The sequence below is a fragment of the Muscardinus avellanarius genome, assembly GCF_963383645.1.
Source record: "Muscardinus avellanarius genome assembly, chromosome: 8".
NCBI lineage: Eukaryota > Metazoa > Chordata > Mammalia > Rodentia > Gliridae > Muscardinus > Muscardinus avellanarius.
The window spans coordinates 6,612,033-6,634,067 of record NC_137794.1 but is presented as its reverse complement, the minus strand read 5'-3'; the positions used below and the strand labels follow the sequence as shown (position 1 = coordinate 6,634,067).

The 22,035-nt window shown below is 41.3% G+C and overlaps 1 protein-coding gene across 1 annotated transcript in view; it reads right to left on the bottom strand.

Annotated features, from left to right (window-relative positions):
• Positions 1-22,035, bottom strand: part of CD2AP (CD2 associated protein) — a gene marked incomplete at both ends in the record, with an annotated part of 70,476 nt that overhangs the window by 44,524 nt on the left and 3,917 nt on the right. The window contains 2 exons of the mRNA XM_080700053.1: positions 2,335-2,488; positions 18,433-18,593. Of these exons, the coding sequence (XP_080556179.1) occupies positions 2,335-2,488; positions 18,433-18,593 (315 nt within the window). The remainder of the gene's footprint in view (positions 1-2,334; positions 2,489-18,432; positions 18,594-22,035) is intronic.

The following is a 22,035-nucleotide window of genomic DNA, read 5'->3' as shown; positions in this document are numbered from 1 at the left end:
TTCCCTGTACATTTAAAATTTTTCACAGCAAGTTAGAACACCCGTCCCCTCGATTGAGAGGCTACACCTGGGAAGGAGCCACCTGACTGAATCTTTTCTCCATGGAAATCAGAACGTGTCACTGTCAAAAGCAGGGCCTGAACTAACGTGCCCGTGTTTCAAAAGGGAGGCTGCAGAGATGCCAGTCAGGCCGTAACGGAGGTGTTCAGCACTCCCGCCGCGGCTGTCTCAGCACTCACTCCCGACCAGAGGGCACGCTCTGCTACCACACGACGCTGCGGAATGAAGCAGCATACGGCTGACAGCCTGTCCCGGGGATCTTCCGCACATCATCCCCTTCCGCAGACTACAAGTAATCTAGCAGTATCAAACTCAATGTATCTTTGTACTCAAAATAATTAACTAGATAAAAATCACTTCCTCTTTAGCATGAGTTTCCATTAATAAAGAAAGCTAGCAATGTCGTCTTCTCACACACAGGCCCAGCGTAGATTCCATTTAGGCATAAGAAAGCTTCAGAATAGCCTTGATTTTCAAAGGTACAGCATCAACAGTTATCTATTTCGCATCTAAAAAGCACGTCTAAATACTAGGATCAAGATGGCTCTTCATTTATAACATCAATTTCTTTCAAATACACGATGAAATATCTAAATTAGATTCACTATACATGTAATACAAAAATACAGAAACACAAAGAGGCATAAACAACCTGCATCCTGATGTAACATTAGCTGACACCAGAGGGCCAACTTAATCTCTGCTGCACATGCACTTAAAAAGAAATTAGGAAAAATCCTTAGGGAAAAACGCCTAAGCTGCCTGGCATCAAAACTACGTAAGATTTTTCCTTCTCACAAGAAAAGAATTATAATGCCTAGTATTAAAAAAAGGTAAATTTTAGTGTGCCCATTCCTACTTAGGAGATAAAACTAGTAAGTATTCATAACCTTGAAACATTTTTCTAGCCTCTATTAAAGAAACATCTTTTTTTAGCTCCATAGAACAACAACAAAAAAAACTTATAAACAAAGTTGTAAACAGATTTTATTATGGACGGAGGTCATAAAAAACTTCCACGGACCTAAAAATCTCCAGGAGCACAAACATTCCATATGTATCATCAGAACTACTGAAAAGTCCATCTTCAGCCTCTGATAATATCTAAGTGTTTTTTGAACTACGTTTCTTGGGAAGCAAAAGATAGACAGACAGACAGACACACACACACACACACACACACACACACAAACACACACACACACACAATTTAACTGGTTTGTGTTGGTGTTAAAATATGCTTCATTTTTATCAAAATCGGATTTAATTTTATGAAAATAATCAAAAGTTGATATCCAGAAAACTGAGGTTTCCCCCAAACTTGAAAGTACCACAGAAAGTAAGTGATCAAGATAGAAGGTGACTATATGAAATTAATTAATTGCCTTACATTTACAATTTGGAAAATGTAAATTAACCAAAAATCCTTACTGTCAGTCCAGCATGGTGGCACATGCTTGTAATCCCAGTATTCAGGAGGCTGTGACAGGAAGGATTGCAGGTTTGAGGTTAGCCTCAACTACTTAGTGAGACCCTCACAACTTAGTGAGACCCTATTTCAAAATAGAGAATAAAAAATAAATAAACTAGGGCTGGGGATGTAGCTCAGAGGTAGAATGCCCCTGGGTTTAATCCCAGTACCGCAAAAAGAAAGAAAAAAATCCTATTGTCAACCACTTGGTACCACAAGGAATTTACAAACCGCAATTTCAAAGATATTAATCTATGGTCAATGTGGTTAAATATTTTTTAACTATTTATTAAATCAAATTTACCAATCTGTCATGAGCCTTCAGGTTTTTATATGTTAAAACACTTGCTAGCTATTCCCATAAAGATTGTGTGCTTCTTTGTAGATGCTGAATGCTTCATACATTTTTTAATAACAGGTCTGTCCAAAACTGCATGTTCTGGGAGGGGGAGAGACTGGCTTTGAGCCCAGGAGCATTCTACTCCATACTATACACCTAGCCCATATTTTTATTTGAAATAGGGCCTTGCCTCTACATTGTGATCCTCCTGTCTCAGCCAACAAAGCCTCATGTTTTAATTTATAATTCCCACAGCTGACTGTTATTCATTATGATAGATCATACATGTTACTGACTACACATGACTAAAAGTAAACATTAACTGCACAGGTCAGTAACAAATGAGAGTAAGTCAGCCATTACTAGAGCCGGCTGCAGAAGGTTGAACTCTTTTTACTGAATTTATAAACAATTATAGGCTATATTTTGATATAATTAAACAGGAAAGAAGCTATTTACATACTCTTTTTAATGTTTTTCGCTTGCGGCTGTGGCTGGATCCCCCCCGCTGGAAGTCCGTAGGTACTGATCCTTTGTACGAGGCTTGCTACATTTCCATGCCTTTCTCGTCTGATAGGCAAACTATCATCCTTGGATTCTGTCTCTCGTTTAATTTCCTATAAAAGAGAAAATCCATATAAAAAAGCATATAAAGGCATATAAAGTTATTTTACTTAAAATTGTCAAATGAAAAACACCAAAACATAACTGTAGTGATTACATGATATATCTAGCTTTCAACCTCTTGCTCTGTTCAAATATATGTGAAAAATACAACTCATTTTAGTGATCATAATTCATTTAAGTCTTAACAGAACTAAAGATGGACGTAAAGGATGGAGACTGAGGCTCCACCCACCCTCACACTTACATACGAAGACGTTCTCACAGATATAAACAAACCGTTAAGACAAACAAATTCTACATAGGGGGAGCAAACTGTCTCTATAAAGAAGCAGACACCAAATATTTTATGATATGTAGGGTATATGATCCAAGTTGGATCAATTCTATATGTGTAATATAAGTGCCATTATATGCATAAATAAATAGAAATGTTCCGGTAGAACTTCATTTATAGACAAATTTAATTTTCATGTAATTTGTACATGTCATATAAAATTTATTTCCAGGTGTGGTGGCACACACTTTTAATATAGTATTTGGGAGGCTGAGACAGGAGGAGCACAGGTTCATGGCCAGTTTTAGCTACTTAATGATACTCTCTGCAACTTAGTGAGACTTCTACCTCCAAGCTACACCTCAGCCCAACTTTTTTATTCTTTATTTTGAAACAGGGTCTCACTAAGTTGCAAACGGACTCACTAAGTAGGGGAGGCTGTCCATGAACCCAGATCCTGCTGTCTCAGCCTCCCAAGTACCGGGATTACAAGTGTGTACCACCACACCTAGAAAATTCAGTGTCTTAAAGACATCAATTTTCCCCTAAATTGACAGAACTGAACTATGCAAAGCAATCCCAGTTAATACATCAAAAATTTGGAATAACAATTTAATCAGCTGGTTCTAAAATTCTATATATAAAAAAGCCAACAGCAGCTAAAATACTTCAAGGAAATTAAAGTGTAGAAACTTCTTCTTAACCAAGATAAAAAAAGAAGCTGATACAACAAAATAGTGTGGTATGGGCATAAAACAGATAAGCTGATACATGAAACAAAGAGAAGTGCATAACAGCCACACTTATTCTAGGAGAAAGAGTGGGGAAGACAGCACTGTGAGGGACACGGTGCTTGGAAACTGATGTTCCATATTAAAGCGATAGGGAACGAAACCAGATCCCCATCTCACACACTGGCATGAAAACTAAGTCTCTGCTCAAAGTAACCACAACATTATTTTTCAAAAAGAACACTAACCAGAGGATTTTTCACATATATAACTTACAAAGAATTTGTATTCCAGCTACTTAAAATTATTCTGATATTGTACTCCTGGATAAATAATCTTATAGAGTAGGAACTCTTAGTGTGTTTCAAAAGTAAGAAGAGTATTTGCTTGTTTTAACATAATCAAGTCACCAGTAAAAACCAGTCGGCTTGCTAAACACATGCTTGCAATGCCAGCAGCTTGGAGGACGAGGCATGAAAACCACAGGTTGGAAGTCAGCCTAGGCAACACGCAAGACCCTGCCTTAAATTAAAAAAAAAAAAAAAAATTGGCAATAGGGGGCTGGGAATACAGCCAAGTGGTTGCTATCAAGCACAAGGTCCTAGGTTCAATCCCCCGTACCACCAAAAAAAAAGTATGCTGGCTGGGGCTATAACTCCATGTACAGTACACGCTTTGTATCTGCAAGGCCCTTGGTTCCAACCCCAGCACTAAAAAGAAACACGTAACCAAAATATAAATAGCAAGAGAAAGAAACAGACCAGGTTTTCTATCACCCTGAGTGAGAATGCAATTTCCATCAGACCCCACTGAGGGAAAATTTGATTAGGAGATTAAAGTTTGGAAAACTATGTTTTATTTTACCAAAAGAATTTAAGCTGCCGGGCATGGTGGCAACACCTATAAGGCCAGTACTTGGGAGGAACAGATAGGTGGGTCCAAGGTTCAAGGGCAGCCCCAGCAACTTAATGAGGCCCTGGGCAACTGAGCCAGGGCCTGTGTCTAAAAAAAAAAATAAAATAAGATAGGGCTGGGGATCTAGCACAGAGATAGAATGACCCTGGGTTCAATCCCAAGCACCACAAAAAAAAAAAAAAAAAAAGATTTAAACTGGTACTATAGTTAAAAGGAAGGAGACAATAAATACACACACCTCTCACCTCATTTCCTATTATACATGAGAAGAACAATGGAATTTGAAATATTTATGACAGTAAAATAGATACTAACAATTACCTGGGTAATCCTCCATCTTATCTGCCTACTCTCTTATTGGGGCAAGATGCCTTAAATTATACAAAAGAATCTATACTAAAAGACTACAGATTTACAGATATATATGCATAAAAATGTAACTTGACACAGCCTGTAGTTCTTTTAGCCTTATACTTTATAATAGAATGCTTAAGATTACAGAAATACCAGAGAGTACAGAAGTACTTGATTCAAAATTATATTCTGAAAAAGATCCGATACGGTAGACATTTTTCAAATATAGTGATCAAGAACTTGCTAGTTTTTTAAATGTAATGCAAACTACTTTATTTCAGGTGGTGGCGCACGCTTGTAATCCCCGAGCTTGGGAGGCGGAGACAGGAGGATCACACAGGTTCGAAGCCAGCCTTGCTAGCTTAACAGACCCTGTTTCCAAATAAAAAAGTATAAAAAATAGGTCTGGGAGTGTAGCCCAGAGGGAGAAGGGCTTCCAGGAACCCCAGTACTGCCAAAAAAAAAAAAAAAAAAAAAAATCAACATGCCAAGTATAGTGGCATATGCTTTTATTTGGGAGGCTGAGACAGGAGGATCACAGACTTGCGGCCAGCCTCAACTTAGCTGCCCTTCACAACTTAGTGAGATCCTGTTTCAAAAATTTAACGAAGGGTAAAGTAGGGCTAGGGGTGTGGCTCAGAGGTAGAATACCCCTGAATTCCATCCCCAGAGGGAAGGAGAAAAGGGAGGGAAAGGGGGAGAAATAAAGACTTCTCCAGGTGTTTATGTCTCCTACAAGTTAGCCAATCGTTGCTCCTAGGACAATTTTGATTATTTTTTCCACTGATCTTTTATTTTTTTTGAGTTTACACATTTTTTTTATTTTTATGTGGGTCATACTGAGAACGGCACGCATCAGACTGTGCTTGGTGCCCTCTCCTCCCCCACTTTGCCTCCCCCCAACGGGTGTCCAGGCTGATTTTGATTTCACACTGTTCAGAGCTGTTTGTGATGCTTGAAGGCAATGGATGTCACTTCCTAAACAGAAGAGTTCTTAATTTTAAAAAAAGCATGTAAAAAATCATAAAAATTACTAAAGTACATAAAATATTTCATATCTCTTCATTTTGATAGTTAATATACTTAAGAAAAATGCTTTGATTTGCTATTAATAATACATTACAGCTGGGCGTGGCGATAAGTACCTGTAATCCCAGCTACTCAGAAGGTGGAGGCAAGAGGGTTATGAGTTCAAGGCAAGCCTATGAAGTTTAGCAAGACCCTGACCCAGAATAAAAGGAAAAGGGCTAGGGTGGAGCTCCGTGGTTGAGTGCTTGCCTAGCACATACAAGGCCTGAGTTCAATTCCCAGGACCATCTCTCTCAGAAATGACATATCAACACGTGTAAAAGCCCAAGTTTTCCGACGGCACTATTTTCCAAACTAAAAGAAAAAGTTAGAACCTCAACATCACCAAAGAGTATTTCCCTTGGATTCTCCTCATAAGCTACATACACTTAAGACAACAAATAAAGTTGGTGCAGTGGCGGAACACTCCTGTAACCACAACTACACAGAGGGCTGAGGCAAGAGGCTCCCAAGTCCCAGGTCAGCCTGCGCAATTTAGTAAGACCTTGGTTCAAAACAAAACAGGAGAGGCTGGAGATGTTTAGGAGTAGTACAGCACCCTGGGGTTCAATCTCCAGTACTGTAAAAAATAAAGATAAAATCACAACTCTGACAGTGCGAGTGCTGTGCAGTGCAGATCAAGCACTTATCATCCAAAGCCTGTCCCTCTAGGAATGTAACTACTGTGAATAAGTGCAACCGAACACGGGTTCAGGAGACAGATGACCCCGTTGTCAAGGGCAGTCTTGGTTTTATTCCACTCACTAACTAAACGATCGTGGACGTTTGTGTTATCTTTAACAAAATAAGCCAAGTGAAAACCATATCCATCGCACATGACCTAGAACCGCTTTAGGAGCCTTCTATGTTCTCTGAGTCACAACCATTTCCACAAGTACTGGACGCAATAAATCTTCTGAGGACAAAAGACAAAATGGGGAGAGGAAAATTAATAACATAGCCGACGCTGAAGAGGAAGCTTGGGTTTACAGACTTCCAAATATGGAATGTCAACTAAGATGTCATATGCACCACGTGACCTCAAGACTGAGGCAAATGATAATACGGGCAGGTTTACACTGGGTCCACCACCTCCTCTTCTGAGACACTCCCCAGGCCCCAGCACCACTGGATGCATACACACGGCACTCTCCCCATGCCACTCTGCTCCCCAGTTCCACACACAGAGCCTCCAGGCTCCTCCTTGGCCCCCATCCACAACAATTACTGACTGAGTACCCACAAAGGGCTAGCACGGCTGCCAGTGCCTCATCCTTCCTCTGTCCTTTATTGCCTCTTCCCTAGCACCAGACATAAAAGAAAGATGTCTTAATATAGAAGTATTTATTTTCTACCAACTTCATTTCTTTCCTAGACTCTAAAAACTACTCTAGGAGATTCAGTTAAAAAAAAAAAAAAGTGTCCTCCCTCAGAGAACCACCATGTATAGACAAAGCAAATGCTGGGAAACTGGGTCTTACTCTCCAGATGAGAGAAGCCTCCTGCTCTGCATCAATATAAGAATGGCCAGAGAAAATACAACATGAGCCGGGCGTGGTGGCGCACGCTTGTAATCCCAGCACTTGGGAGGCTGAGGCCGGAGGAGCCCAAGTTCACAGCCAGCCTCAGTAACTTAGCCAAGCCCTCCACAACTTACTGAGACCCTGTTTCCAAATAAGAAATAAAATAGGTCTGGGTGTATAGCCTAGAGGTAGAAGGTCCCTGGGTTCTACCCACATATATATATATAGTGGATCATTTCCACACTGATGAGACTGGACTGCACTGATGGGCAGGAGGCGACATTAGGAGGATGAGAAGGGTAAAGTAAGAAGCTTGGGAAGGACATGACAAGTCGTCATCTATTATGGTGATCAAAGGTATTTAACTGCACTAACTAAAAAGATAATCAACAAAAGTCACAAATCACTCCCTCATATTTTAATATGCCCAGTAACAAAGTGGTAATCTGATCACAGCCAATACCTTATCACCATTTCAAAACGAAAACCAATTCGCTTGTATGTAACAGAATCAAATGTCAAAAAGATGAGACAATATTTTTCTTTTCATTTCTCAAATAAAAGGGATGGTTAGCTAATCACCAAATTCCTGGGCACAGTAATAGTTCTACTTAAGCTAATAAAAATCAAAGAATATATTTTTAATTGAACATTCTGGATTTTCAGAAATGCTGTATGATTCAGTACTTACTTCACAGAGCATAATTAGAAGACACAAAAATGACATTACAGAGGAATAAGGAAAATTATAAAAAATAAGTATTTATTTGTTACACACCGTTTCAGCTTTGAGTTAACATACAGCCCATATTTTTTAAATTAGCACAGAAATGATTGGCTCAGGCTTCTAACTTAGTGAAATAGTCTACCCCCTTCCTAAAGGTCTTATTTTATTGTAGGTTTTGGGGGGCATGTATGTAATAATATATAAGGAATGATCCAGAAGAATTACCTCAAGTCATTTGATTTCCCTTTTAATCATCAAATTAAATTGGATATTCACCAAAAAAAAAACTTAAGTCCAAAGTAAATGCACAACAGAAAAATTTTTTCTTAATGTGAAATGAATAGTATCTTCTGATAGGTAAATCAAAATTTCAGCAAGAAAGACAATGGCTGACATAATAAAGGACTATTTTAGAAGTTTCTAAACTTATCTATCCAAACTCGCTTTTCACTATCCTTAACTGTCTCCCCGCTTTGGACAAAAGGGCTCCCTATGTAAACGCCCCCCTCCCCATTTGAAAAAGGGAAAAGAGGGAGAGAAAACTATATGAACGCACTGTCAGTGGCGGCCTACCCTTGCATTTCTATCCCACGGATGTGACTGGGAGCCAGGGTTATGGTGGGAACACTAGGGAGCTCTTGGTCACATTCCTTCACATGGCGTGACTGAGACAGATTGAAAATACTCCATTATTTTCCAGGGGACACATTTTTCATACTAATTTTTCAAACGATATTTGCATTTGCAGCCCCAGATGAGGGGTTTTAATAAGAACTACAGAGGATGAGGGCCAGTGTGTCTATGCCTCCTTCTGACAGAAAAGCTATCGTCCTGCATAGAACATGCTCTTCAAAGCTGCAAGTCTTGGGGTTACAGCTGGCAATGATCTCCTTAGGTTAAGTGACAAGCAGCCATTCATGCTGGTCCAAGAAGCCAGCGCAGCAGGGATCCTGAGGCCCAGCTTCTGATACTTAAGCTTTCCTGACAGTACCTGGTTTAAAGTATTCCACAATTGTAACCACTTCGAAATGCCTTAGCAGAAACGAAAACTCCTTAAGGAGAAAACTTGAAATTTAATTTTCCAGATTAAATCCCAGGCAAGCCAGGAATGGTAGCACACACTTGTAATCCCAGTACTTGGGAGTTGAGACAGGAAGACTGCAGGTTCACAGCCAGCCTCAGCTACTTAGTGGGGCCCTCTAAAACATAGTTGAGACCCCGTTTCAAAATAAAGAACAAAAACAGGGCTAGGGGTATAGCTCGAAGGTAGAATGCCCCTGGGTTTAATCCACAAGACCACAAAACAAACAAACAAATCCCAGGCAAACATTAACACATACACCCAGGCAAACATTAACACATACACCCACACATAAACAGCGATATATACATATGTATGTATGTATATGTTGAATTTATATTTATGGTATGAAAAAATAGCATGTGTATGTAAAAAGGATAACAGAGTACAAATAGTTTAAAAGATTTTTCTATAGAAGTCTTTAAACCAGGTGCCTCCCAGTACGTGGAAGGCTGAGATAGGAGGAATGCCAGCTCAAGGCCAGCCTCAGCAACTTAAGATTCCAAAAAGAAAAAAAAAATGGTTTAAAAAAGGGCTAGAGGTTGTAGCTTAGCGGTAGAAAGCCTGTGGCTTCAATCCAGTAACAAAAGAAAACAGTCTTTAAGCAATCTAACAGTTTTCCAAGGAGGAAGAGGCGCTTGGAGGAGGGTTATAAGGAAGAATGCACTTTCACGATAGATAATTCTCTACTTGAATTTTGTTCAAGATCTATTACTGGTGAGATTTCTGTTTTTTAATAAAAGAAAGTGCTATAAGTCAGATTCTTAAAGGGAATTTAGAATGTCCCTGGGTTCAATCCCCAGTGCTACAAAAAATAAGTAAAATTGTTTAGCTGATACATAAAAACATAAAAATTGAAGATGTTAATAAAGTAACATATAATGGTTCAGTATACACACAAACTGTGTTAAGTTTAAATAAGTTAAACATATCCATCTCCTAAAACATAGAGCATTTCTTTATGTTGATAACTTCCAAAACTGTGCTGGCTTTTTGAATGTCCAGTGCAGCATTATTTATCCAGGGTCGCACTACTTCATACAGCACACCAGCACTTCCTCTCCTATTCTGTGACCATCGCCCCCTCCCTCCTCTCTCCAGCCTGTAGCAACTGAGTCTACTCTGGACTCCTATGGAACCAGTCTGTTTAGATTCCACATATAAGTGACACGTGCAGTACTTGTCTTCTGTGTCTGGCTTATTTGGCTTATTTCACTTTACATACTGAGCTGTAGTTCCACACATATTGCTGCAAATGACAAGTCATTCTTTCTTGTGGCTGCATAGTATTCCACCATGCACACGCACTTCATTTTAGCTGTTTCCTTTCCTCGGCTACTTCTTGAATAACGCTGCCATAAACACAGAAATGCAGGCTTTTCTTAGACTTTCTGATTTCACTTGGATATGTAGCAAGTGGTGGGATTTTAGTCACACATTCTACTTTTAGTTTCCTGAGGGACTTCCACACTGTTTCCCATAATGGCTGTACTAATGTGCACTCTGACAACAGTGCATTCAAACCAGCACCTGTCACCTTGGCGCCTTGGTAACAGCCGCTCTTGCTGGGGAGAGGGGACACCGCACTGTGCCTGTGCTGAATCTCCCTATCAGTGACTCTCAGCACTTTTCACAGACCTACTATCTATCTCTTCTTCCAAGAAGGTCTATTTAGATCTACTGCCATTTTTTTAAATCGGGTGATTGATATTATCTCTCTATACAACATTTTCTGTTCTAGCCTTTCAGGATCTTCCTCTCAAATGAGAAAAATAAAGCATCCATTTTATGGATTAAAGATAAAGATTCCATGGAATGCGTTCGTGTGCGTGGTGCAGTGTCACTAGTATTTCCAATTCTACTGTCACTCTGGACACATCACAAGATCCTATTTTCTCGCCCCTGTTAATGAGACGCATGACCACATCATCACTTTGGCCAATGAAATGCAAATAACAGTACCATTTACCACTTCCAAAACCGGAGTGTGACTGTCCGTGCTCTCCTAGCAGCTGGTGAGACGTCCACAGACAGGGGCGCGGGGGCTGTGCTCCTCCACGTGACACAGCCCAGGCCCCAGCCGCCCCACGGCACGTCTGCGTGATAGCATGCTCTCACTCTGCTCTGTCACCACTGAGGTTACGGCGTCAGTACCACATGTGATCTACCTCACTTACACAGAGAGCCTTCTGATTTCCTTAACAGGTATAAAAGAACCTGGTCTTCCGAGGTTTCTTTCCAGGGATGGAGCAGTAGAACACAATTCTAATTCCATTTTACATGCGACGTCAAGCAGAAAGGACCGTGTGGTGTAAGTCCTACCTCGTTTTGTAACTACCTTTGATTCCGTTTTTGTTTTCACATATTTCCATACCATCTTTAATTTTTGAAATGCTGTTGTCATGTGCCTTCTTCTGAATTTCTTCAGTTTAGTTTTATAGAAAAATTTGCTTCCATTAAAGTGCAATGTGAGAAAGCAACTGACTTTTCCTATCGCAGGATGAACCGCAAAGGGTCAAAAGCACTTCCAATGTTGTAATTCTATCACCCTTGAACTGTGCTGATGCGACTGAGAAATTGCCCTGGCTGAGGTTCCCATCACTTTGTCCTCAGATCTTCAAAAATCACCAGGTACTACAAAATCATCACATTTCTCTAATAAGCAGCACATGTCATTCAGTCCATTTCTCATCTAAAAACTGAGTCGGGCATGGTGGTGCTCACACCTGTGATCCCAGTAGTGTGGAGGCTGAGCCCGGAGGACTGCCGAGTTTGACAGCAACATCAGCAAATTAGGGAGATACTCGGCAACTTAGTGAAACCCTATTTCAAAATAAAAATAGGGCTCAGGGTATAGCTCAGAGGCAAAATGCCCCTGGATTCAATCCCCCGTAACATACAATACACACAAAGAAAATGGCCCCAACATTTGCTCATCATAAAACTACTACCAAGTCCTTGCTGCACCAATAGCAGCATAAATTTGGGTAAAGGTAACACACTAAATCTCTAGAACTTTGGAACATCACCAATAAAAAGGAAAATAAATAACAACAATCAGAACTCAGAAGATGAGCAATAGTTTATATCACCTAAGTACTCAGGTACTTAGGCGTGTGCCTGTACTCCCAGTACTCAGGTACTTAGGCGTGTGCCTGTACTCCCAGTACTCAGCAGTCTGAGACAGGAGGACCAGAGGCTCCAGGTAGCCTCGGTGAGCTGTGACTCAGCAACCCAGGATGATCCTGTTTCCAAAACAAAAATAAGAAGGGCCGAGGGTGGAGATCAAAGTAGAATGCTGAGCCGAGCATGGTGGCACAGGCTTGTAACCCCGGTACTGGGAGGCTAAGACAGGAGGATCTGGGTTCGCAGCCAGCCTCAGCTACTTGAGAGGCCCTGTTTCAAAAAAAGGATTTGAAAAAATACATCTAGGGATGTAGCTCGGAAGTAGATTGCCCCAGGATTCAATCCCTGGTACCACAAAAAAAAAAAAAAAAAAAAAAAAAAAAGTAGTAGAATGCCTTTCAATCCCCAGTACAAATAATCAAGTGGAAAAGTTGGCTTATGAACATGCAGACAAATGTGGGAGTGAGCACCAAGATTGAAGAGCCTTTCCTGTTCTTTATGAAATTTTAACTCTACAATCATGGTGTGTGTGTGTGTGTGTGTGTGTGTGTGTGTGTGTGTGTGTTAGGGGGACTGTATCACAGAAGTGTTCTACTCTCAGCTACATCCCCAGCTCTATTTGATTTCTTCTTTTTTTTTTTGAAACAGGGCTCCCTAAGTTTCTGAGGGCCTGAGCTGCGGAGGCTCGCTGTGACCCTGTAATCCCCGCATCTCAGACCTCTCAAGTCCTGGGATTGCCTCCACACATAACTACGATCTTTATCACAACTACCCTTACCTAGAAAATAACGAACACACTTTCCCACTGTCATGACATCATTCATCTACGAGTCACTTTAACTCATGTTATAAAACCTATTCCAAGCCAGGTGCAGTGGCTTACACCTGTGATCCCAGTATTTGGGAGGCTGAGATGGGAGGACTGCAGGTTCAACACCAGCCTCAGCAACTCAGAGAGACCTCAAGCAACCTAGGGAGACCCTCTTTCAAAACCAAAAATAGAAAGGACTGGGGCTATAGCACAGTGGTAGAATGCCTCTGGGTTCAACTCCCAGTATCAACATACACACACACACACACCAAAAAAAAAAAAAAAACCTACTACAGCAGAAGCAACACTGTTATCCATGTTAAAATCTCATGTTAAATATATACTAAAATAATTGTAATTTAAGACAATAATAGCATATATGCCTAAATCACACAAAATACTATTTGTGCAGGTGAATGGAACAAAATCACAGACTGAAAGAATACAAAATACAACTTCAGAACACAGAGAGAAGGAAATACACAGGAAGATAAATTACAAGGGCATTTGCAAGAACTCGACTTTATTTGTAATATTCTCCTATGACAAGGTAACGCCCAAGCAAAGCTGATAAAGTTATAATATTCTATGTATTAAGTTCACGGGTCCTTGTTCTGTTTATTGTAAAAACTTTTAAAACTAGAAGAAAATCTAACATTGCAAAAGGGCACTGAAATAGACATGCCTGTCACAAAACAAATAATAGTGTCTAAAATTTCCACAATAGGCCACGAAAAATAATTTGGCTTTTCAATCAATTTTCCAAGCCCAACTTCACTAAGACTGCCCTTAGCACAGCTATCCAAAATAATAAGGCCATAGTCAGGCTTGGTGGTGCTTCAGACACTGAGACAGGAGGATCACAGATTTGAGAACAGCCCGAGCAAGTACTGAGGCACTCATCAACCTAGTGAGACCCTGTTACCAAATAAATGTTTTAAAAAACAGGGCTGGGGGTGTGGCTCAAGAGGTAGAATGCCCCTGGGTTCAATCCCCAGTACCACAGTAAGTAAACAAATAAATAGATAGATAAATAAATAATCCTGGGTATTGAATCCAGGGGGCATTCTACCTCCGAGCTACAACCCCACTCCTTTTATCTTATTTTGAAACAGGGTCTTGCTAGGTGATGGGGAATCTCACTACTTGCTGAGGCTGCTCTCATACCGGCGATGCTGCCATCTCAACCTCCCGAGTACGGGGATCACAGGTGCGCCTCCGTGCCCTGCTGAGACGTGAATTGTTTTGTGAAAGCTTCATTCTATATATACACTGACAAAGTGACACAGGCACCATAACATGCAGGTGATCACAAAGGCTTGACGTGGGCAGTAAATTATAAAAGCTTTCTCCTGGACTTCTTTCGTTGATGTTGTTGTTGTGCTGAGGGCCTCACACATCATGGAGAAATATGAGCCATGCCACAGCCCTTCCTCTCCATCTCACATTCACATGTGAAGTGACAAAGCCAGCTACTGCACTGATTTGTGGACTGGCCACTGCTAGTCACAGATGGCCAATGTTCCTAGTGGATTTGGTCATTCTGTCTCCTTAGTCTCCTCAGATCAATGTCAATTCCTCAGTCTTTCCTCGATGATCATGACCTCTGGCACTGACCAGAACACTGGTCAGGTTTGTTTTAGCGCCGTCCAACATGGATTTGGATGAAGTGTTTCTCTTGCACACACTGCAATTAGGGGCTTCGGGAAGAATTCCGCAGAGGTGAAGTGGAAATACGATATGAACATAAATTACCACTGCAACATTAACCTTGATCAGTTAGTAGAGATACTATCTGCTGAATTTCTCTATTTTTAGGTCTAGCCTACACCACAGAGAAGGTTCTGGAAACAGCAAGAATGTATGGGAACTGAAATAATGTATAAATAATCTCTGGAATTCTGAGAGATTTATCTCTTCCCTGTTTATCCAACCATATATTTACATAGTATGAACTCATGTATAATTGTGTTCTATTTGAGGTAATAATCAAATACTACATTGGGTTCTTGCTCTGGACATTAGGAACTCTTTCAGAATGAACCCAGCAGCATCCCCCTCCAATTACACCCCTCCTTTTTCACTTTTTATCTTGAAACAGGGTCCACTAAGTGCTGAGACCTACCTCACCGGAACCTGTGGTCCCCCTTTCTTAGTCTCCCCAGTCCTGGGATCACAGGCTTGTAATCCACACGACGGCCATTTGCTTTCGGGCTTTTTTTAAGCATTTATGTCTATCACTGTAAGATGACCCAGGCTCATGTTGCATCTTCCTTACCCCTATGCTAGCATCAGCCATTTCCCCAAGAAGCCATGCTTCCTTATGAGAAGGTGGTGTTTAGAAATCACGGGCTGAGCCAGGCATGGTGCACACGCCTGAACTCTCAACACTTGGGAGGCTGAGACAGGAGGAGCACAGGCCTGAGACGAGTACACAGTAACTTAGTAAGATCCTGTTGCAAACTAAAAATAAAATAGGGCCGGCAGTGTAGTTCACAGGTACAACAACCCTAAGTCCAACCCCTAGCACACCCCATGTCAAAATCTGAGCACTAAATATTCATGTCTACTGGACTGCCACTTTTTCTTGGCTTTCTCAGAGGTAGGTTCTGAGGAGCATAAGCTGTATAATAACCTACATGTAACCATTCCTGTAGCCACCTGTAAACTTTTCAAAGTAACCAGTTTCTATGATGTCTCAGAGGCCAATCTAATGCCCTGGGTTAATTTTTAAGCCCAAGTTATGCTTCCCTCTATTACCCAGCACGTTCATCAACGACAACCTCTACTAGTATGCATGTTTTCAAATTCAAGTTCTAGTATTAGTTATACTGCAAAGGAAAGTAAAATCTGAAAACAGAGTCCCACGACAGTCATCCCACTCCCGGCTGCACACATTAGCACACAATCAAGAGGACCACATACATGCTTCCTACTTAACTTTTAACCTACCACATACATGCTTCCTACTTAACTTTTAACCTACTTTTTTAAGTAGAGTTCTATTACTGCAATATTTTTTTTTCTGGAAAGCTACTTTCCTTCAAATGAAAAAATAAAAAGGAAGAGAGGCCAAGGTCATGGCTGAATACAGCCAATGTAAAATATTAAAACAGACTGTGGTTTGCCTGGTATCACACTGTCAGCAAACAGCAAAGCTGGAACTTAAATCTCATTATCCTAACTTTAATTTCCATGGCATCTGCATTATACTTCATGACAGGCTAGAAAGAAAGTCGATTTGTAAAGCAAAAAGAACAAAAACAAAAGTGACCTTCCCACATAAATTCATCCCCTACCACAGTTTTTCTCGTCTGCTTCAAGAGATAAAATGTAGTTAAGGTACGGTAACTTCGCTCTATCTGAAATCAATTAGTGAAATAAAGTATGTGTTGACACTTGGAAGTAAAACCACAACTAAACTGCAAACTATTCAGCAAACAAAAATTAACCAAGTATACAAGCTCACTTCTGGTACCCAAACTGGCAAAGACACACACTGGCCTTGCCAGAACTCACCATCATCTCATGAAGTTACATGTAAGAAAAGTATTACACAGAAAACAAGACAAGTATAAGACACATGTACACACAGCTACTCTTTTTAAATTTTTCTACTGAGAATCTTGTTAGGTGATAATAGATTTTAAGAGTCTTAGAGACTGCTTTCTGGCAGAGGTGATTACAATATTTACTAAAAAAGAAACTGCATAATTGTTACTTTGCCAGAAAACTGCTCCAATGCTGAAACTTAAAGTGTGATCTAATGCCTTCTGAACAGGGTTAGAAAAGCAGCAAAATACTGTGAGGCAACTCTCCCAGACTTCAGTTTAGAGCCTGTCTCATTAGCTGTCCAACAGTGGGCAAAACATTTAACTTCAGTCTAAATATTACCATAACAAAAGTGGAGCTATTGTCGGGCGTGGTGGCGCATGCTTGTCATCCCTGCGCTTGGGAGGCGGAGAAAGGAGAATCGCACAGGTTCGAAGCCAGCCGCGCTGGCTTAAGAGACCCTGCTTCCAAATGAAAACAAATATATAAAAAATAGGTCTAGGAGTATAGCCCGGAGGTAGAAGAGTTTCCAGGAACCCCAGTACCACCACCAAAAAAAAAAAAAAAAAAAAAATGGAGGTATCACCTGCCCTACTTACTTTACAAATCTATTACAGGCAATTAAGAGAATGTGCACAGAAAAGTTACTTTATAAATTATAGAGTACCACCAAATACAAGCTATTATCCTTAAAAGATAGGAAGTGTTGCTGGACATGGTGCATACCTGGCATCTCAGCCACTTGGAAGGCTGTGGTAACTTCACAAGTTCTAGGTCAGCCTGGGCAACTTAGCAAAATCTTATCTCAAGATTTTAAAAAAAAAGAGAGCTGAGTATGTAACTCAGTGGTCTAGCACCCTGGATCCAACCCCCAGTATCAGAAATTTTAAAAGAAAAATTATAAAGATAGGTAGTATACAGGCACAGTGGCACATGCCTGTAATCCCAACAGTTGGGAGGCTGAGACAAGAGCATTGCAGGTTTAAGGCCAATCTCAGCAACTTAGCAAGACCCTATTTCAAAATAAAAAAATGAAAGGGTGTAGCTTAAGAAGCAGAACGTCCCTGGGTCAGCCTCCAGTAACACACACACACACGCACGCACGCACGCACAGAACTGGTAGTGTAATGGTTTAGATCTGAACTGTTCCTCCAAAGCTCACATACGAAGACCTCCCCAGTGCAGCAGAGTTCACAGGTGGACCTGTGCTAAGTGACCGGGTCGTAGGAGCTCTGATCTCATCAATGGATGGATGCAGTGAAGAATTCACAGCTACTGGAGCCACTAGAGGTGGTCGTGAGGCGGAGCTGGAGGGGCAGCGCATGTGACCCCGACTTCCCCTCAGCCTCCCCACTTCTCACCACCAGGGGCTGATGGGATCTGCTCCACCCCGTGCTCCTCGCCATGATGCCCTGCCTCCCACAGACTTAAACGCACCGGAGCACCGGACTGAACCTGAGACCCTGAGCCAAAATCCTTCCCTCCTTTAAAGTTGATTTTCTTAGGTATTTTGTCACAACAACAGAAAGGAAACTGACACAGGTGGACAGGCAGATACACACATGTACGTGTACACTAGCATAGGCAGGTGTACACAATATTATTATCTAGCAGAACATAAAACAACAATGAAATCCATTAGAAGTACTCAGACTTCGTTTTCTTAAATTCCATAGTAAAATATTATCTAAAATATTTTCACCGCATATGTTTTTAACATTTAAACATAAAATTCCATGAAGCATCAGTTAGGTTTAACAGAAAGCACTCACCTTAACAAAATTGTCAGGGAAGACTCCTCTCCTCCCGCTCAGCTCTCCTTCCAGCCACCCTTCCTCCTGCAGCTTCCTCACATTCCTGATGACTTCCCCGACTCGAATGGTCAACTCGTCGTCATGCACAGCGTCATAGTCATACTCCACAATGTAGTCAACTAAAGGAGGAGAGAAAGCAAATGCTCAGAAACGTCCAGCTCCCAAAATCTCATAAACCATATTAATAGGCATAAACTATACGCTCTGGTTAGCAGAAGCACTACTATAAAGACATCACCAGGGCTTGTCTCAGACAGGTGATTGGCAAACACCTGTAATCCCAGTACTTGGTTTTTTTGTTTGTTTTGTTTTGTTTTTTTGATACTGAGAGTGGAACCCAGGGGCTTTTCTACCTCCAGGCTATACTCCCCAGACTATATATATATATATATGTATATTTTTTTTTTTGAAACAGGGTCTCACTAAGTTGCTGAAAGCCTAAGTAGCTGAGGTTGGCTTCGAACCTGTGCGATCCTCCTGTCTCAGCCTCCCAAGCGCGGGGATTACAAGCGTGCGCCACCACGCCCAGCTCATAGTGCAGCCTTTAAGTGGGAATCTCAAAAGAAATAAAATAAAATGCATAGTTTATTCACCAAATGTTCTTAAAAACTGGGCATGGTGGCACACACCTGGAGTGTCAGTATTTGGGAAGCTGAGACAGGAGGATGGCAGGTTCATTATCAGCTCAGCAACCTAGTGAGACCTCATTTCAGAACCAAAAATTAAAAAGCACTGGGGGTCTAGCTCAGAGGTAGAATTCCCCTGGGTTCAAACCCCAGAATTAAAAAAAAAAAAAAAACCCTCTTCTTACAGATGCACAGCCTTTGTGGCAGACACTCTGAAGTGGTCCCCATGAGCACCACCTCCACCCCACCCCATATTCACATCCTGTGTAGTTCCCTTTCCTTGAGTGAGAATGTGACCTGAGAGGAGCTCCTCTCCAACAGATGTGACAAAGATGTGCGTGGTTAGGTGAGATCAACACCCATCTTGCCAGAGACCCCTCCTTGCTGCTCTGAAGACACAAGCTGCAGTGTTTTAAGCGGGCCTATGGAGAGGGCCTTAAGGAAGCACGGGAAGGGTTCCAGCCAGGCCAAGAACCCAGAAGGTACTGAAGGACACCCACAAACAGTGAGAAGGTCACCCCCAGGAGAGCCCAGCCCTGGTTGCACCTACACTGCAGCCTTTCAAAGGCCAGCGAACCTCGCCAGGCCCTGCAACTACAGAAACTGTAAGATGTATATTGCTTGAAGCTTCTAAATGTGTGTCCATATTGCTACCGATCAAAAGAAAATGAAAACGCCCTAAAATGAAGACTACTTAAAGTATCTGTTCTGCATTCATTCATGCGTATGTGGAACTGGGGACTGAACCCAGAATTCTACCTCCAAACTACAACCCCAGCCCTTTTCACTTTTTATTTTGAAGCAGGGTCTAAGTTGCAGAGAGTCTTACTACCTTGCTGAAACTGTCCTCAAACCTGTGATGTCCTGTCTCAACTTCGCAAGTACTGGGATTACAGGCATGCGCTGCCTACCTGGCTTGTTTTGCATTCTTTATGTATAGGATTCTTTAGGATTCTGGATTAAAGAGCATCATATATTCCTATCATAATACTGTATACAGCACTTTTTTTGGCAGTACTGGGGATGGAACCCAGGGGCATTCTACCTGTGAGCTACACCCTCAGCCCTATTTTTTATTCTTTACTTTGAAACAGGGTCTCACTGAGTTGCAAAGGGCCTCACGAAGCAGCTGAGGCTGGTCACGAACCCAGATCCTCCTGTCTCAGCCTCCCAAGGACTGGGATTACAAGCATTCACCACCACACCCGACTAGAGCATATTTTTTTAAAAGCAGATTCTTCTACTCAAAATGTCAGACTAGCCATAATTCCATTCATATTTTCTTCCTCCTACCAGAAAAGTAATAAAAAATATGTGTACACACACACACACACGCATACACACAAACTACAACCAAAAACCAAAGATAAGGAAGTATGGACAGACACTGTAGAGCAGACCAACAGCCGTCCCTGCATCACCTGCCCCTTTCCTTCCTTTCTTACAAATCCTTAATTTTATTTAGATATTCTCAAGACCTGTACAACACAAAAAAAGGAATGTCCTCCTGCAAATTCCGGATGCTCTATAATATGTGATGGCTTGCTGGGCGTGGTGGCGCACGCTTATAATCCCAGCATTCGGGAGGCTGAAACTGGAGGATCACAGTTCGCGGACAGCCTCAGCTACTTAGTGAGACCCTGTTTCAAAATAAAGAATAAAAAATAGGGCAGGGGGTGTAGCTCGGAGATCAAATGCCCCTGGGTTCCATCCCCAGAGCCGCAAAAAAAAAAAAAAAAAAAAAAAAGTGATGCCTAAAAGTCTGTTTGAGAAAAGAAAAATGGCATATATGAATGATTTAAGGTAAACGAAAGATGAAAATTTGGGCTGGATTCATCAAGCTGTTTACCCCAGATCTGTAATTTGTTACATGAACTAGGTTTTCCCTAAGTAAATTTCACACAATCTTTCTATTTACAGCTGACAACACCCCAGTAAGGTAAGGGAGCCAGGAACAAATTTTAACAAATTTCGGAAAGTAGATGTATAACCGATATAACCCAAAAGAAGCCCTACTGCTCTGCAGAACCCCGGAAAGCCCAGGAAGTGTGAGTGGGCTCACGGAGATGCGGAGCTGGAAGGACAGTTCATCTCTACGTGAAAGAGCTGATACCTATTTAGCAACAACTACAGCCCTGTAAATAAAAGGCTAAGAAGACAAGCATTTTACCATGAGGCAAAATACAAAAAAGTAAACATAGCAGAGTTTAAGGAAATTTGCATAGCTATAAAACTATGGATAAATGCAGGCTTCAGAACAACGACGACTGAGAAATTTATAGGCTGCCCACAGCATCGAGCACTTTCTGACCTGCTAATTCCAAAATAAGTCCAACCGCATACACAGAGCTCTTAGTAAGCTTCTCATTCATTCATTGTTTATTCTCAAATATGAGCAGACAATCGCCTGCCTTGAAAGACCATGATAAAACTAAAGATCTACTCCTCCAACGGAAGTCAGAGCCCAAGTGGACGAAGAGGGTGTGGCCTACAGCAGGCAGCGCAGCAGAGATGGGAGACTGATTCCACCCAGGGAGAAAGAGCAAGGAAGTAAATGCGCTAGGGACAATGGGAGCCAAGTTTCTCAAAGTCAGAGAAGGGAGGTACAAACAGAAAAGGAAAAGGCTAGTTTCAATTCTGTGATACTAAATCAAGGAGAAACGTTAGCTAAATTTGCTTTTCAATATCTAGACACTAAAGTAAACAAAAACACAAGTGTCTATATACATGTGTGCATACATCCACACACACACCCTAGCTCTGTCCACTGAATGGACCTAAAAATCAGTCCACTTCAGATCAAACCTAATGCCGAGATCTTATACATACCACTTCCTACAAAAAAAGAATAAGGACTCAGGGTAAATGGCAATCCCAGGACTAGACAAGAAAAGTACAAGATTAGCCGGGTGCGGTGGCGCACGCTTGTAATCCC